This window comes from Vidua chalybeata, chromosome 1, assembly GCF_026979565.1.
Source record: "Vidua chalybeata isolate OUT-0048 chromosome 1, bVidCha1 merged haplotype, whole genome shotgun sequence".
NCBI classification, from domain to species: Eukaryota; Metazoa; Chordata; class Aves; order Passeriformes; family Viduidae; genus Vidua; species Vidua chalybeata.
Window position 1 is genome coordinate 103,568,533 of NC_071530.1, and position 18,722 is coordinate 103,587,254.

The 18,722-nt window shown below is 40.3% G+C and overlaps 1 protein-coding gene across 20 annotated transcripts in view; it reads left to right on the forward strand.

The window, feature by feature from the left end:
- The window catches only part of EPB41L3 (erythrocyte membrane protein band 4.1 like 3), a 143,193-nt gene that overhangs the window by 95,320 nt on the left and 29,151 nt on the right, over nt 1–18,722 (forward strand). For all 20 annotated transcript variants that reach the window (XM_053938726.1, XM_053938658.1, XM_053938720.1 and 17 more), the window contains exons 4-9: nt 6,039–6,143; nt 8,382–8,424; nt 11,122–11,197; nt 12,723–12,941; nt 13,255–13,342; nt 16,856–17,008. In XM_053938726.1, the coding sequence (XP_053794701.1) occupies nt 6,039–6,143; nt 8,382–8,424; nt 11,122–11,197; nt 12,723–12,941; nt 13,255–13,342; nt 16,856–17,008 (684 nt within the window). The remainder of the gene's footprint in view (nt 1–6,038; nt 6,144–8,381; nt 8,425–11,121; nt 11,198–12,722; nt 12,942–13,254; nt 13,343–16,855; nt 17,009–18,722) is intronic.

Genomic DNA, 18,722 nt, shown 5'->3' on the forward strand with positions numbered 1-18,722 from the left:
AACTCTTCTCTTTTAAAATCCAGGTCCAGAGCTGCGATACATTTTAATCTTGCTGAGCTCCTTGAGTGATCAGAAAGGGAAGTTTCAGTTCATTGGGCTGTCCTGACCTTGTGGCTGCTGTGCAGTGGAGTTGATGGTTATTGGTGGCAAAAATGAATCCTGTTATAGATGTTTGGCTGTAGAACTCTGTTCTCACTTTGTGTTTTCCCTAGCACTGCAAAATTTGGTCTGAATGTGATCTCTTGTAATTGACTCCATGCTGCAAGCAGCCCTTGCTCAGCATTCTGCACCCACATGAGACTGCAGCATTGAATGCCAGAGCAGAACTGCCCCAAAGTGCATCACTTTGGAGGCTGCAATGGTTTTCATTTCTAGGAAGCAGAGAGGGCTGCTTGCTGCTCATCAGCTCCTCATCCTGTTTCCCTCTCAGTGAAAGGAGGGTAATCTGCTAGTGAGCAAAAATAGAGCCTTGACAATGGACCAACACTCCAGCCTGTAATTAGACACTGAACCCCTTAGCACACGGGGAGGTGCACAGGGATCCCAGTATCACGGCCATGCTGGTTCAAAGGGACTGGAGAGGCCCCTGACATGAGCAGGGCAGGCTAGGGCAGTGAGCAGGTGTGGGCAGGCCAGCTGTGGCATTGCCTGGCCAATGCCTTGAAACCCTCTGAGAACAGAGGCTCCTCAGCCATGTTGAGCTACCAGTCCAGGATGGCATTGCCCCTCCAGTGACAAATCTGTCAGACAGAAGGTTGGATTCTCTCTGAAAGAAGCCTGAGTACTGACAGTCCTCAGCATGGATGGCTCTAGCTGGCACAGAGCTAGAAAACATGATTGGACCTCTAGGTTGGAGGTTACCCAACAAGTGAAAGTGGGTCATTCAGGGTGAGGCGCAACAGAAGATGCTCAGGCTGCATTATCAGGGTGGGTGCCAATATGGCCTGCAGAGAGACTGCAAATGATTGTGTTTCACGGACAGGGCAGGTTTGCCAAACCAGGAGCCACAGCAGCTTGAAGACCTTTGGAGAGGTGGTGCCTCCTGACATGGGGCAGCCAAGCCTACTGCCTTTCACAGAAATAAAATCTGTCTTTTGGAGGTGGCAGATCTGAATCCTGATATATTTTCCTCTGGCACAACTGGCTTCCAGCCTGGGACGCACGATCCAGCACATAACATTTGAAATCTTCCTGATCTCTTCCCTATATTTTACTGACTCCCAAAGAAATTTTCTGGAGCCTTACTACCACCTGCAGAACAAGGAAGTTAGCATCATATCTTTGTATTAAGTTGTTGGTTGCTAATTTTCTATGTCATTTTCCTTGTGGCTTAACACAGTACAGTAACATATGAGTTTGGTAGCTGGGTTGGCACAATACAGAGGTTTTATTATTCAAGGGTCCTGATGGGCAAAAAGGTGAACAGAAGTCAGTGATGTTTCCTGGCAGAACAGAAGGTCAATGCCATCCTGGGGCAGTATTACCAGCAAGTTGAGGGAGATTATTCTTTCCCTTTACTCAGTCTTGAAGTGCTGAGTCTGATTCTGGGTTTCCCAGTACAAGGGAAACATGAACATACTGGACAGAGTTCAGCAAAGGGCCACAGATGTGAGGAAGGCCTTGGAGTGTGTCTTTTACAAGGAAAGGCTGAGAGCTGGAACTATTCAGCCTGGAGAAGAGAAGGCTCAGGGGGATCTTAGCAATGTGTATCAATATCTGATGGGTGGAGTGAAGAAGACAGAGATAGAATGTGGTCAGGGGTACACATTTGCCACAAGAAGAGACAAGGGGCACAAAGTGAAAGACAGGAATTTCCATTTAAACAGAAGAAAAGAAAAATTCACTATGAGAGTGGCCCCCACAGGCTGTGGAGTCTCCATCCATGGAGGTATTCAAAATCCAAGTGGGCTTAATCCTGACCAATCTGCTGTAGGTGGTGCTTCTGGAGAAGGGAGGATGGACTAGGCAATCTCCAGAGGTGCTCTCCAGTCTCAGCCAATCAGTGGTTCTGTGATTACCATACAATACATAGTTTGTGGCTGAAGTGATAGCAAAGGCTTGTGTTTTTTCACTTTGATAATGTTTGCTTATTATAAGTACTTTACAGCTTATGGGTTTAATCATAATAAAGGAAAACTTGCTTATTATTGTTCTGCATTAAGGAATACTGAATGTTGTGCCTAAATGTTTTGCAATGAGAAAAATTGACTTGATAATAATCTTGTTATCCAGGCAGAGCAAAGGTGGAAGTACTTTAATTTTTGAGCCCTTCACTCTGTTGTTCACACAATCTTGGTCTGATGATCTTGTAATGTGATGGGGGTATGATGGAGGGACATGGGCTGAAGGAGATGTGGAAAGATTTGAGCATGGCACAGAAGCCAATTAGAGGACAAGAGAGCCCTTTGTGACCTTCAGCATCCCAAGGAAGGAGAAACTTAACTTCAAAACTGAGGAGAAGCTGGTGAGAAGAGAGGCTGCTTCTCTTTGTGTGTGAGAATTGCTGGCAGGCACTGGTTTGCCAAGTTTGCTGCTGCTGGCTCCTTTCACTGGGAACTTCACCAGGAGGCTGTTTATTCCCATTCCAGCTTCAAGAGAGAGCACTGGCCTTTATAGACCTGTAGGGATGAGGCTGTGAAAAAACATAATGTTTTTGCTCCCAGACCTTTGTGTTCATTTATACTGTTTAATCTGTGTGTTGTATGCCTTCTGTTTACTTGATTTCCCAGAGCTTAAGCAGAGTGTCTTTTTTCACATCTGCACATTTCCTTTCATCCCATTCATGCCTGAAAAATATCTAAGAATATTTCTAGTGGATGCTCTTGCAAGATTTACCTTTCAGAATTTTTTGTTTGTTTATAAAGTCAGTATTTTATAGTACAAAGTTTTCTGGTTTTATTTATTTTTTGGTCTACATTTTTGGACTGCTGGGAATTGATTGGCATTTTTGGCATTAACTTGTGATCCACAGTAACCAGCAGGCTGTCAATCTTTCATCGTCTTAGACTGGTCACTCCAACATAATGGAAAATGAAGGTTTAGGATGGATTGAGGAGCTGTATGAATTTGTAAGTTGACCTTTCTCTTCTCCTCCCATTCTCTTCCTGCCAAAGCAATGATACCCTTGCCTTTCATGGCAGGGCTATTTGGGCATGCAGTACAATAAAAACAAATAACAAGGGCAAAATAGGTCTGTTCAATTGCTTTAATTATATATTTCTTATTGGACCTCCTAATTTCCCATGGATTTATGCAACAGCTTCCCTTCATTTTGTTTCTGTGCAGTGATGCTTTAGAAACAGTGTGCTTGCTCACTACACGAAGTGGCACTGCTGCCTATGTGCAGGGGCATGAGGATTTCTCTTGCTTTAGAAGAACAGCAGGGGTGACTCCATTTTGGGCTGCTCCAGCTCCCAAGATGATCAGAGTCCTCTAAATCCTTCTCCTACAGGTCATCTCTGACCTGGGAACAGGCAGGGTGAGGGGCAGTGGTGAGGCTATGATGTGAGGCTCATCCAACACTCAATGTGAGTGTTTGGACACTAATAGCTGTTTCCAAACGAAATAGGAGAAGTTATCTTGGTCAGACTTTCCCTCAATCATCACCAGTTCTTACCTCGTGATGGTGAAGAGAAGACCCTGGCCATGGAGGACTGTTAGTTAGGTTTTGATTTCTCATGTCCTCTTGCACCACCAGCAGGGTTTTTGCCCATCCTGATGCAGCAGGAATTTTGTGGAAAATTGCTTATGTACAACTTGGGCATCTTCATACAGGAGGAGGAAGAGGAGGTTGCATTGCCATGAAAATTGTTCCAGATTGCCGTAGTTGCTCTTACTTGCAGGGTGCAGCCAAACAAGAAATACTGGGCACTGGGGGTTTTCTGGGCATTTGGTTTTTATTACAGCACAGTCCTCACAACGGTTTCCTGTAATTCCCTGTTAAAACACCATACCTTGCAGCTGCTAGCTACTATTTCTCAAAACAGACATCTATGTAGATCTCTATAGCTATGGATTGGCCACATAATACAGCTCCTGTGTTGGCCTTGAGTGACTCTTAAAATTAAGAGAGCACTGAAGTGCCACAATTCAAATATAAGTAAGTGGTGCACTTGTGCAGACATAGTGTTTTTCAGAGCTGGTGTCCTCTAGAGTTAACCTGCTTGTTTTTCTCAATTCAGTACAACTACTAGTTTGTTAAATTAGTCAAAATGTAGCATTGCTTGCTTACAGCAGAAATGTGACCATTTGAAGTTTCTGAGTTGGTTCCTCTCCACGCACTAGTGTTAAGATCTTTTTTATCCGCCTCTTTCTCTACAGAGAGCACCAAGTATAAAACCACCAACCTCTTGTTACCTACTTTCAAGTTCGGGGCATGAAGAATTAACTAAACATTTGTTTGACATTATAAAGGAGCTGGGGCATATTTATGCTTCCTACTTACAGTGTGGAAAGCATGTGACACACAAAACAAGGCCCTAAAGCTATTTGCTCAAATAATGCTGGAAGGCACAGTAAATGAAGTTACAGGAATACACTTGTAATGCACTTCTGGGCCTGGTTTTTCATCCTCAGCTGGAGAACATTTTTTAGGCCACGCTTCCGTTTCTCCATTGATAAAAATGTAAAGGATGTTTTCCAGTGTCCTTTCCAGTATACCATTTGAATGGCAATAAAAATACCAAATTTTACACAAATTAGATTATGCTGCACAACTCCCTCCATCATCTCTTGTGATGTTTTCACTGGGTGTTAGGCAGCAACCCTCAGTTCTTTCCTTTTTTTTTCTTTTGGCTTGCTTAGGACTTTAAAATAGTTTGAAGCCAACACTGGGCTCCATGGGTTTGTTGGCATAGCTGTGTCAGCTTGGATTTTGAACTACCCTCTCCCAGCCAAGGCTGCTGGGCTGGAAGCACAGTCCGGGTGCAGCTCTGTTGGCAGAGGCACGTAAATTTGAAGGTGGCATTCTCTCCTCTTTTTTGTCAACTGCCTGCATTGCCTTTGAAGCAAGTAGTGTGTTTCCAGTCTGCTTCTAGTCACGTGTATGCTACAGATAAAGAAAATGCTGCGCTGATATCAACTAAAATATTTATGTATGCGTGTGGTCAGAATGAAGTGGAGAATTTTCCTTTAGTTGAGTTGCACTTTGGGAAGCAGGCAGTGATGAAATACAGTGATAAATATGGCCCAAATAATTTTGAATTGTTTATCATAGTTAATGCATATCAAAGTTGGCATGTGTAGGTTATAAAGAGGATGTTTCTGTCTGTTTGGTTTTCTGGAGAATTATTTTCTCAATTTCATGTACAACGCTGAGAAACAGGATGACCTGAATTTTTACTGTCCAGTATGATAGATACTACAAATCTTCTGCTAAGGGCTCTAGATGTTGACAGTGAGAGGTCTTCTCATCTGACATGCCAGCAGTGGAGAAGGTTAGTGGGGCACTGGAAAGCTGTTTTTTTTATGCAGCTGCGTTCCCAGTCAGATACTAGGCTCTTCTTGTGATTTCCATAGATGGCTAATCACATTTCCCTGTGTATTAGACAAAAATGGGTCCTGAAACCAGTCCACACTGTTACTGAAGGCATCTATCAGTCCACACTGAAGCAGAAAGTACGTCCATGTTTGGTTTTTCCTCCAGTAGATTGCCCCCCCAGTCACAACTCTGATATTCCATGACCAGGAATATTTTATAGTGATATTTGTTGCTACTTGCACCCAAAGAATTGCTTTGGTTTGCAGAGGTGTGGCCTCTTCATGCTCTTGAAGCTGCAGTTTCTGAGAAAATGAAGAGATCTTATTACATGACTTATTTTTAACTCTGCAAGAAGACTTGAGGTTTTAGGAAAAGAAGATTTGCCCCATTCAGCAGATTCATATGAAGCTCCAGGTCAATAGGTTGGAGAGATGGATGTGTTGATTTGAATAATTTTGAGGTTACTGGTTTGACAGAAAACGTGTTATTTTAATGCTTATTTTACTTTATTTTGCAAACTTAAGCATCTTTTTTTTTGTTTTCTATTCATTTCCCACAGAAACGTTCCAGAGGTCAAGTGCTATTCGACAAAGTGTGCGAGCATCTGAACCTTTTGGAAAAAGACTACTTTGGGCTAACATACAGAGACACAGAAAACCAAAAGGTAACCCACAAAACTGCAGGTGGCCTTTGGCATGTGAAATCAGAACTCCATGAGACACTCCTCAGACAGCTGTAAACAATCCAGAAGTTGGTTTTATCTTCCTTGCCAACTTCCATCGACACAGTTTGAGAGATTGTTTTTTGTGACTCTACTTCTCAAGAGCATCTCCTGTGTTTCCTTGGGTTCCCTCTCCTTTGGCAATTTATGACATGGAAGATATTAATAATATAGCTGGTGCTCTTTCTAATATGATTTATTCCTTTACTGTCGTAGATGAAAGTCAGATTTACACTTACAGATACACTCCAAAGCATATAATACTAAAATATGGCTTAATAATAGTTGTTGGAACACAAATAGGCAGGAGATGCCTGATTGTTCCTGCTAACTGCTAAGATAAGGGAAGGCTCTGAGCCTTGACTTTATCTTCGCATTGTTGTTGATTTTACTAAAGACATTAATCTTCAGAAGCTGTTGGTAGCAATAGTGAGTCACATTCTGCTGTCCTGCATTCCAACTTCCATATGAAACAAGCTGTTGAGGATGATCTAATGTGAAGGTGTTTGGGACATGGTACTGTGAAAGAAAGAGTATCAAAGGATAATTTAAAATATGTTATTTATTTTAAGATAAATATTTTAACAGAAACTAGTACAAAACTTCTTAGCAGTATGTGCAGAAGCTCAGCAGAGCTCACCAGGTGAAGGTATTTTGTGCTTTGTGAGGCCTGAAAGGTCTTCCCTGATGGAGCTGAAGCTTCTACTATTTTTTTAGCTGTTTATGTCTTTTGGGAACAACAGTTGTGTTTTCTAGGCTTCCTGTTGTTTCAAATATATATGATATTAAAGAAATCAATCTTTTTGTTTCTTTTTTCCCCTTTCTTTACAGACTTCTTTGTTTCTAATTCAGAAAATCACTTAAGCAGATACTTGGTCCATGCCAGCACAAGATAATGCTTTAGCATGTGCTTAGTTTTGAGTTTTGAGAAAAGCTAGGCAGAAATCTAAGTGCATTTTCAGATAGGTATGCTTTCCTATGGGAAAGAGAAGCATGGATTCATTATTAACACGTTGTTTAGAACCACTAAATATTTATAGCTCACCAGTTACTTTACAGAGCTGAACAGTTAAAAGAACAACTGCCTGCCACCCCTTTTATTGATCAATAACATGCAAATTTTTAATGTCAAAATACTTAGCAATTCATCTCTATCCTCTGTCACATAACTTCCAGCCAGACAACATATGTGCCCAAATCCCAGGTCATCTTTGTAAACAGAAACCCTATTATGTCTTTAATTTCTTGGTGCATAATGTGCTTTTGTGCTCAGCAATAGCTGGAGATCTTCAGGCTCAGGTTTTGCACCACAGAGCAGGTTTGGACAGCTGCAAACTGGTTGTTTTTGTTGGGGAGGGATTGTTGTGTTCTGCTTGTTTGATATTTCTTTAGTGTTTTATTGTCTTTCTGGTACACTTGTTTATCTTTCTTTGGACAAAGTGGAACTTTACTGGGGAAAGCAAACTTTTTGTTCTGGGCTCTGACGCATTTTAAATATTAATTTGATTCTCTTAGAGGTCAAGACAGCAGAGGCACTAAGACCCCAAGCTGCTGTGTGCCTCCTCCAGAGGAATTTAATCTGCTCCTTGGCATCCATGAAGTACTAACACATCACTGGGATAATTCTCCACCTCCTCAGCAGGGTTTTGTCTTGCATAGTCACTGGGCTCTGCATGGTGTGGATGGGGGCAGAGGTGCTGTGGTTCTGCCTCTGGTTTTCCCTGGAGAGCCCCTTGTGCCCATGCTGCATTGCAAACATCCCTAGTATGCACTTGCTTTTCCTCTAGCAAGTATTTTCAGCCTTTCCAGGATTGGAGAAAAAAAAAAAAAAAAAAAAAAAAACAATCAAAACTACCTCCTTATAACAAGCTTGTAGAAATTCAGTTTTCCCTGAAGACACTCTGCAAAAAGATCTCTGTGGGCTCATTTTACAAATTTATATTTTTTATTCTTTTATTTCAAATTATTCAGGCCCTCAAAGTCTGTGAAGGTTAATAAAAATCCTGTTTCTACCCAGGGCCACATCTTGAAAATGATTGTTAGCCCTGCCTACTATTACTCCAAGGAGAAAGGAGTGGCAGAGCTTCACATGTTCCAGCTTTGACTCATAGCACTGCTTTAAAAATAATGTTTATTGTGTTTTCTAATTCAAATTGAAAAAAGGAAACATTTTCTTTGCAGAATTGGTTGGACCCTGCCAAGGAAATCAAGAAGCAGATCCGAAGTAAGTTTGTTATCGTTGCCCCCTTCTACATGTCTCCCCATGGGGACAAAGGTTATTTCACAATCATCTTTTGTATCCTGTCCCAAGTCTTTAGCAAAGGAATTATGTACATCCTTTCGATTTTTTACACTATGATGATGGTGAAGCATTACTGATGCTCATAACACATGAACTTGAGTTGCTGAAAACAACTTGACATTTGCAGTGATGCAAAATCCTGAAGTTTGACATTAAGCAATGTAACCTTAGGGACTAGGCCATGTATTTGAATTATTTCTTGCATTACTGATATTTATATCATATCCAGAAACACTGCTCATGCCCCATACTGAAATAATTCACTAACACAAAATAGTACTCTATCTAAAATCTTCTTCATTTTAGAAGATTGATCTCTGCTCCTAAAATGACCATTCAGTTAAATTTCTGATTCACATGAATCTTTTTAAAAGCTAAGTTGTTATAACTAGATGTCTGATGCATTAGAAATTCAAAAACCTCTCAGAGGAAAACCTTTTTGAGACTGCTGGGCTCAAAACTTGACTTGTGTTTTTTTACTTCCCCTCACTTTTAAAAATTGACAAAATGTCTATGTGTATGACTTCTCTGGGCAGAAAAGCATCAGTAATTTTTTTTTTTCTTTGCACATTTTGTAAATGACCTCTTCTAGCACTTGTGCTTTCACAAACAAATGTATCTGGTAGTTCACATTTGTTGGGTCACACCTGGCAAAGAAATCCCTTCCCTCTCCAAGATTAAAAGGGTTAATTTACACTGGTGGGAAAATTTCCCCACTTACTATGAGCAACTTCCCCTTTCCTCCAGTATTATTTTCATTACAAGTAAGTGATCTGCAATACAAAGTAATGTGCATTTGCCTTTTTAAAATCTCATGAAGGGATGGATCTGGAGAGGAAGGTACTTTAGACCATGATGAGTCAGGTTACACAGATGGTCAGTGCAAGTAAAGCAGTTCAGCTCCCCACCACATATTTGAAATGCATTTAATATGTACCCAAGCCATGAAATAGACAACGAAAGGTTGTGACAGTGGAAGATTAACCAGAGCAGAAGAGTTTCATCCTGGACTAGAGGCAGTGGACAGTTGTATTTGCAAAAAAATGACAGTAATAATTTGCTTTCTTTGTACAATTCATCCCAGAAGTTTACAACAGGCCAACAGTGGAAAAGTAGTGCTGTTACCCATAATGCTTTCTAAAGCATATATATAGTCCTGCTAAACGCTGGCTGAGTTGTGCAACACGCAGACCACACTGCTGGGACTTCATCCCAGTGGTTGAGAAAGGCCCTTGGTTCACATCCCATTAGTTATAACCCACTAACTTGCACAGTGTTAGGTTTTATTCCAACCCCGTAAATATGGGGTGAAGACTGCTTACTTCTCTATCTTAACCATCTGTGTAAGTATGATAGACTTTATCATAGGTTTGATTTATTTTTTGTGCCAAGGAATAGATTTACAGGCCATGGTCCTTTTCATCTGTTGTGGAGCCAGGTGTCACCTCTGGTCTACTTTCTGCTGGGACCATGTCCCATCCTTGCTGCCAGCCAAATCTTACTTTCACTGTCTTTTATGTCCCAAGAAAATGGAAAAGTTCCTAGAATCAAGGACTCTAAAAATCTTGCCAAGAGCTGAACTCCTGATGGTGAACAGCAAAACTCTTCTTGCCCATTCATAGAATCATTGAATCATTTGGATTGGTTAGGACCTTAAAGATCACCTAATTTCAACCCCTGCCATGGGCAGGGACGCCTCCCACTAAATCAGGTTGCTCAAAGCCCCATCCAGCCTGGTCTTGAACATTTGAGATTAAATGGATGACCAAAGTGGATGGGACGTCCCATGGGATAAAATTTCCTTGTTGCTTGTAAGAACAGTGTGGTTTGGGGTTTTATTACTGCTTTTCATTTGCATTCAAGTCATGTGAGAGTGTAACCTAACCCTTTTTTTTTTCAGAATAGCTTCTAAATTTACCTACCATGTTCAACTCTATTTTTTAAATCTTGATATTACTTTTTTTAACAACATTTAAAGCTAGCACTCCAGAAATAATTTTGCCAACTCTGGAGATACAAACCAGTATCCATCCTATGGGTCAACTAAATTTAGTGAAATAATTAAATAAGAATTCCCAGTGCTGTGTACTTTTGCAGTCATACTCTCTGTTTGTCCTTGCAGTTTTGTCTGCACAATAATTTATGTCTGCTGAAGAAAGGAGCTATGTGCTGAGGCAGCACTCTGAGAGGATGCTGTGAGCTGATTTGGGCAGCTAAACCTCAGCACATCACCCTACACCAGAGCCCATTTGTACTCTGGCTTGTGGTGTTTCCAGTGCCTCTGTGCTTTGGGTTATTGGTTTTTAAAACTTGTACAGACTGTGTGGTGCGTACTTTCAATAAACCTTGTTCTAAGACTGAGAGGTTTTTAATTTTTTTTTTTAAATTGCTGCTCACTCAGAGTCCTCACTTCAGTGGAAATCCTGCTAAATAAGAAAAGAGCTGTAAAATCTGATCTAATACAGTATCTTCAGTGCAATGTGTGGGAAAACTATTCTAAAACCTGTTCTTATTAATTGTTTGTCTGGGATATTTTTAAGTCTGCTGGTGATTGAATAGCATGAGCATCTCTGTTTGCATTTCCAGTGTATTTTCAGTCAATCTATGTTCTTTTTTCAGGTGGTGCTTGGCAGTTTGCATTTAATGTGAAATTCTACCCTCCAGACCCTGCCCAGCTATCTGAGGACATTACCAGGTGTTTTAAATGTTAAATACCTTTTTAGAAGTGGCTTAAAAGCTGTTCCTGGTAGTACTTACACTCCAATTATACAAGAAAAGAAGTGTTTTATATTCCAATTGTCTCTCTTTTTCATATGAGCTTATGGAAAATATGCAATACTTTGACAGAAAAGATAGTGTGAACAGTGTCTATCCTCTGTGTTATGAAGTATTTTGTGTAGTTTAAGCCTAAATCCCAGCTTTTTCAATATGTATATTCCTTAGAATTGATTTTATTATTCTCAAAGATGCCTGATGCCCATTTTTGTCAGAGGTAACAAGTTATTACTGTAAGTAAAATCATGACTATGAAAGGAAATAAGTGAGCTAATGTGGTTTTGTGACCATACTGAATCCAAAACAGAGCAAGCACTGTGCCAGCTACTTAGGCAAAAATGAACTCTTTCCCAGCTGAAGCCAGGATAGATGAGAATAAGCATGCATATGCAAATTTTGTGTATCATTTAAGTAAGTAAGCAATCGATGTGCATGGAATAGAAAATATGATGGTAATTAATAGCTACTCCCTCCTCTCCAAGTCACTCAGCTCTGCACTCTACACCTCTGCTCTTTGGTTTTGTGTTCATATTGCAACCACAAAAAAAAAAAAGCCCAAAACCTCACCTGATTTCCTCCTTGGAAGGAGGCACAAAAGTTTTGATCTGTGATGAGTTTTTGTGCCATCAGCAAACTGTTCCTTGGCCTGTTGCAACATTTGGCAAACTGACTATTTTTAACCTGAAGTATTTTATGGACTACTTGTTGCTTTTCAGATAGCGTGAAGCCTTTGGCTTTGATCAGGGTACCCTGTGGTAGGTACTGTGCAGAGAGACAGTGTGCCAAGGGTTCAAAATTGAACAGAGGACTTCCAAAGGAAAGGATTGCTTTACTCCTCTTCAGACTCCTAAATTTCCCCTGGGAGCTCTGCCTTTTCCACCAAATCAATGCTCTTTTTTTTTTCTGTTTTCATGTACCTGGTGAAACTTTCCACTGCATATTTCTGTGGTTTTAATAGCATTTACTGTTTAAATGTATTTTTGAGAAAGCACAATATGTTGCTAAAGAGACAGCTTATGTTTTTTGAATGACTTGGAGTTCTGCTATTCTTAAATGAACAGTATATAAGAATTTTAATTTTTTTTTCTCCTGAAAGAATTATCAGGTAGTTTTATATGTAAGTGATTTATGATAGAAATCTAGTATGTTTAATGGGTATTTCTTCATCTAGGTCACTAAACAAAGTAATAACTTTATTTAGAGATCTCCATGCTGCTATATAAAGATAAATTAGGTGTTCCTACTGATAAATTACGCAAGAGCTTGGGGTTTTGGGATTGTTTTTACAAAATTATTATTGTTCTTGTAAATGGCTGAAGATCTCTGGGCTTGGCTGTCTGCAAATGCCTATTGGAACCGAGGCCTCTTTGCAGTGCTGGGGCAGTGCTTCTGTGGGGGCAGCAGTGGAGGAGCCCTGTCTGAGCTGCTTTGGTGCTCCCTTGCAGGTACTACCTCTGCTTGCAGCTGAGAGATGACATCGTTTCGGGTCGCCTGCCCTGCTCATTTGTCACGCTGGCCCTGCTGGGCTCCTACACTGTGCAGTCAGAGCTCGGCGACTACGACCCCGACGAGTACGGCAGCGACTACATCAGCGAATTCCGCTTTGCGCCAAACCACACTAAAGAGCTGGAGGACAAAGTGATCGAGCTGCACAAGAGCCACAGGTAAGCTGAGGGCATCAGTGTGAGCTCTAGCCTGCTTCAGCTACTATCTTGGTGCATCAGGAGGTGTTAAATTCTGCAGTGGTGTACCTAATATTTTTCCAACAAGACTCCTCTGCGTGTCTTTGGATAGAGAAGAGCTCTGCAGCATGCGAGTTAACAGGTTCTGCACTAGAGTTGTGACCCTGGTAGGTACCCAGCCACCTAAGGGGTATGACTATAGTTCTGACAGGCTGAAAATGTTTTCCAGCTGCTGGATTTGCTTTTGGATTCTGTTTCCTTAACATTTATGCTAGAACTGGTTACTTTTCCACAGGGGAATGACACCTGCAGAAGCTGAGATGCATTTCCTGGAGAATGCCAAAAAACTATCAATGTATGGAGTAGATCTCCATCATGCCAAGGTATGTACTTTGGTTTTTTCACTGGCCAGGTGTCTCCTGTGGCATAGTACTTGGATCTGCATGGACTCCCTGATTTATTTTTTCTTGTATTTTTGAGAGAGGATTTTTGTGAGATCAATCATGTGTCAACATGAGGAAAGGTGGCTCATGAAATAAACATAAATATATCTTGTAACTATAACATAACTTATCCTATTGATTCAAAGATATTGCACATAAACTTTCATGTTGATTAAACAATGCTATCCTTGAGAATACTGAATGGATGAGGTGATGAGGGAGGATTTTAGAAACTGTCCAGAGAGTGGTGAATTTTCTTTTAATTCAGCTACATTTCCCAGTTTAATAAGGCCAACCATGCTATCTTAACTGGATAGCAGATAATTTTTATGCTGCAAAGGACTTTCAAGCAATTATTTATCTGTGCTGGAAACCTAATCGGATTGATGATAATGGAGAGAGAGCAGCTTGTCTCTTTCCTGAAGTATGGTTGTTGTGGTTGACAGGGAGGGCAGTAATTCTCCTGGAAACATTCTCCCATGATCAAGTAGTTTCTCTAATCATCAGCAGGCTAAGTTATGAATAAAACATGGTAATTCTTACTTTGGCTGGAGAGAGTTACTTATTAGCCTTGTATTGGTTGTTGGATTTTTTGGTTCAGGATTTTTTTTTCCAAATAAATAATTACTATTGTTTTCTTCACTCTTCAGAGTAAGACTAATGGATTTTAATATTTTTGAGGTTAGCAAGCATCCTTGGCAAATAAATATGGAACCAAAGAATTCTGCCCTGTGGAGGGAACCACATTTTTTGTAAAGGTCAAATTATTGTGAACCTGTTTTTTTGCTGCAGCAGCTCCTTTCAAGAATTGAGATAAATTTGCAGCTTGGATTTTGAAAGAGCCTGCAACCATGTCCCTGGGGCATTTCATAGGAGCTGTGCAGGTGTGCTACAGAATTCAAGGCAATCCTTTGAGTTCTTTTAATTGCCTTCACTGAAAATGAAGGATCTGTGTACAGCTCAATGGGCAACGTCTACCAGGAGGGATGCCAGTGCCTTCCCTGTATCCTGCAGATACACACACTGTCTCGAGGCACATTTGGAGCAGAGAGAAATGGATTGGCAAATATCACTTGATAGTTTTTTTCCTGATGCGAAGACCAAAAACCAGCAACTAAATGGATTACTGTTTTAAATAAGTTACAGTCTTTGTTACTGAAAATTTTACATGACATAGCATTAAGGCCTAAGTATTTTTTCAGAATATAGTAGAAAAGCTGTGAAGTTTAAGATGGGATATTATAAGATAACCATTTTATTTATTCTTTCCTGAAAAAGTATTAGTATCCTGGTTTACTCTTCTTTTTTTTTTTTTTTTTTCATATCAAAAGACTCAGAGCAAGAGAAGTTAGTAGTAAAGCTAATCTCTCTCTGAACTGATGCTCTTTATTTTAAAAAGCTGTGGTGATAACCAAGATGTGTCTGTCTGTGGGTTAAGGAACCCCACAGTCATCTTGAAACCTGAAGGTGGGAAAAGTAGACTCTGGGTGAGAAGTCATGTTTAGTTTTAATTAGGTCTGCCAGGGAGGTTTGATGATGTCAGGCTAGGGGACAAGTATATCTGTGCATGTATTTTGGAAGTCATGCCACGGCAAATGTCTCTATGTAAATGTCAATTCATTAAGGTGGTGCCAATATCTTCGGTGTTGGACAGATGTTGGACTCACCAGCTCGGATTAAAACTAGTTCTCAGTTATCAAATGCAAGGCTGTGATGAAAAATATGTTCAAATAGGGAGACTTGTCCTCTGGGCTGTCACCATTTTGAGGAAGGCCACCCTATCTGTATGCAGAGCTAGAAGGATGTGCCTCAGACATTACAGGTAACAGGTTCCTGTCCCATGTAACCACATGGCTCCTGAAAATAGCCAAATTATTTTATTTAGGTTTCATTTTACACTAGAAGTATCATATTGGAAAACAGTCTCTGACACCAACAAATAACAGAAGTTTTGAATAAACTTAGGTTTGTGGAGGAAGAAGGTATTTCTCAACAATTTTTGAGAAAGTGTGTAAAAAGAAGAAGCCCCTTGGCACCTGCAGAAACGTGCCATGTATGAGCATACTTGCATTTCAGACATTCACCAGGCAGTGTGATTACTGCAATGAGACTTTTTATTTTAGAATGTGTTCAGTGTATTTAGATTTTGCTCTTTGCTTAGGAAAGTGAAACTGAAGTACACTGAAAAAAATTAGCTTTGTCTTTTCTGTAGTGCCTGATGGTGATACCACACATGAGCTGTATTTAGAAAACTATCTTTAAGTGGTGATACCATTGTTGTTGGAATATATGTCCTCTATTGGTGTGTTTTCTAACACTGGAGTGACTTCGTGGTACTATTTCTGTGTTATACTTTTAAAACTTTTTTTTTCAAAGATGTGCCATAGCTGTTCCATAGCAGTGCCATAGCTGTTTCATCATGACTGACCATGCATACCATTGTGTTGGTTTTGAAATGTAATCAGATTTTCACCAAGTGCCTAAAAGGTGGCTAGTTGGGAAAACCAAAGGAAAATTGTGAATTCATTTCATGATTATCATAGGGTGATATCTTCATAACTTCTGTGATCAGGTTTTTTTGACTTCAGGTTATTTAAAAACAATTTGTGAAGAACTCAATACTTTGAAGTGGATTCTTCTTTTCTCTATCAGTGCTAGTACTTTAGCTACATGAAAAAACAGTGATAGAAGATAGTGAAGATTGGTTTTAGACTATTTGAAGACTTCTAAAGGAAAGAAAAATCTATATTTCTTACTTAAAAAAACCACATATTTATGGGTATGTTCTGATAAGATTGTGGACAAATCTTTTGTAGTGCTGTTGTGTCTGAGCTACAGCCTCCTGGCAAACGTAGGTTATAGCACAGTCACAGTCACACACTTCTGAAAAAAAATCCTTTCTTGTCCAAATGCCCAACTTTATGCCTACAGGGCATTTCAAAGTGAAAACACCGAGCAAAGGCACAAGAGCATTAAAGAAACTAGCAAACCTACTACAGCCAAGGTGAGCAAACTACTGAAGAAAAATTTATCTAAGGATTCACAAGGCTTAGTCATGGAGATGACTGATACCAGGAGAAGTAAATTTGTATGCTGTCATACTTACTTTCAATCTGGTACTTATGCTAATAACGCTTTTTTATTATGCTAATAAAACTTTGCTATATGATTGATGTATTTCTTTTAATGACATCTAAAATTTCCCTCCTCCTTTTGGAGTCTTTGTAAAATATAAGGAAACATTGGAAACCCTCAGTTTCCTTCACCCTGCCCAACCTTACTATTATTTGCATGAATGCATTCAGTGAGTAGGGTAGTGCTTAGAAATCAGGTCACTACAGCTGATGCATTAAAAAGACGTAGCTCAGATAGAAACACAGGCTACAGGAATTTGTAGTACTGTAGGATGCAAGGATAGAAATACTCAACAAAGTGCATTGCTTGCTATTCCAGGATTCCGAAGGAGTGGAAATCATGCTAGGAGTCTGTGCAAGTGGACTCTTAATATATCGAGACAGACTAAGAATAAATAGATTTGCCTGGCCAAAGGTTTTGAAAATTTCCTACAAGAGGAACAACTTCTACATCAAAATCCGACCAGGGGAGGTAAGGGCATCCTGATTCTCCTAAGTGGATTCTCCTAAGCCTCTTGAAAAAACATACGCTTTTACTGATTTTTTGATTTGTTTTGTCTTACAAGCTTTTAGTATTCCTCTCCATTCATATTTCCTAATTTATGCTGATTTTCTTAGGAAAGGTTAGGTACATACTTTCTTTAAAATTCAGGTTAAAAACAACTTTGTTATTTTTCTGTTTACATCCATGAATTAATGTAAGAAATAAATATGGCCATCTGCACATAAAAAGTTCATCCATATTATGAATACTTTGGGCATTTAAGTAGAATATTGCTTATTCATGGAGAGCTTGTTATCCTCCCTCATGTTGTACATGAAACTGGCATTTATCTCACCCACTAAGAGACGTAGACATGCCATACCAAACTTTATAAGCATATTGGACCAGTATATTTGCAGCATTTTGGGTAGCTGCACACATTAGCCCTCCCAGGCCCGCAGGAGCTCCCGTTCTGGCTCTGGAGAAGGGGATGTGAAACCTCGTACAGTGAGTGCCCTCTCGTGGCTCAGCCAGATGCGAAGCAAGTACCGACCTCGTGGGCTGAGCGTGCGCTCACCCAGAAATCATGGATATCATGGAACGGTTTGGGTTGGAAGGGAGCTTAATGGTCATCTAGTTCCAACCCCTCCACTGTGGGCATGGATGCCATCCACTAGACCAGGTTGTCCAAAGCTCCATCCAGCCTGGCCTATAAGATGATAACTGTTGAGAAATTCAGTAGCATCACAGGCGAAAGAGAATTTCCATTTTAAATGCTGGTACAATAATTGGCCTGTGATAGATGAAATCCCCATATCCATTTAGAGTGTGGAGCTGTATAGCAGGACAGAAATCACTTAGATGAGGACTGGCATTTCTCTCTTAATGCAGCCAGTGTCTCTGGGTCTGACTTCATAATTGACCTGGGAAACTTGCTGGGGCTCCCCACCCCTGAGCCTGAGCCTTTTTTAGAGTCCTAAACCAAAATCCACAAACCTACGTTTCCTGCCCCTCAGCAGACACAGTTTTAGTAACCAAATTTCTAGTCTTGAAATTCGATTTTAAGAACACAAAAAAATAGTCATTGGCATTCTCAATGCCTGCACTGAAGCTCTCCACCACTGCTACCCTGTTGAGATCTGCTGGTCTTGGTACACAGTATCCTGTGACCAGGCCACAGTTCCGTGTGTAAAATAATCAGTGCAGCCTCTGTCCAAATTACATTTGATGATAATGTGATTCACTAACCCACATCATCTTTATTATTTTGTTGTTTCCTGCCTTATTTCCCTGTCAGCTTCTGTAGGGATCCAGACTTCTTTGCAAGTGCCTTTCTGTCTACCTTTCCCCCAACACAGCAACTCTGTTTTACCTACTCAGCTGTCTGCATGTAGCCATCAACATGTTACAGCAGATATAGCTGGCACAGCTTCTGCATCTGAAATACATAAATTTGCAGCACAATCTAAAGAGGTCTGTTTTTATCTCTGGACAACTCTTTTCAATTACCTGTCTTACTTCATCCTCCTCAGAGGAATTAGCTGTAACCACTGTGATTTACTAACGGTAGTACTTTCTCTGTAAATATCCTTAATCTAAGGCTGTCTGAGACCAAATCAGTCCCTAAGGACAATTGCTCACCTCCAGCTATTACCAGGCTTCTCACTGTAGTTCTAACTAGTGAAATTAAATCAACAGGTAA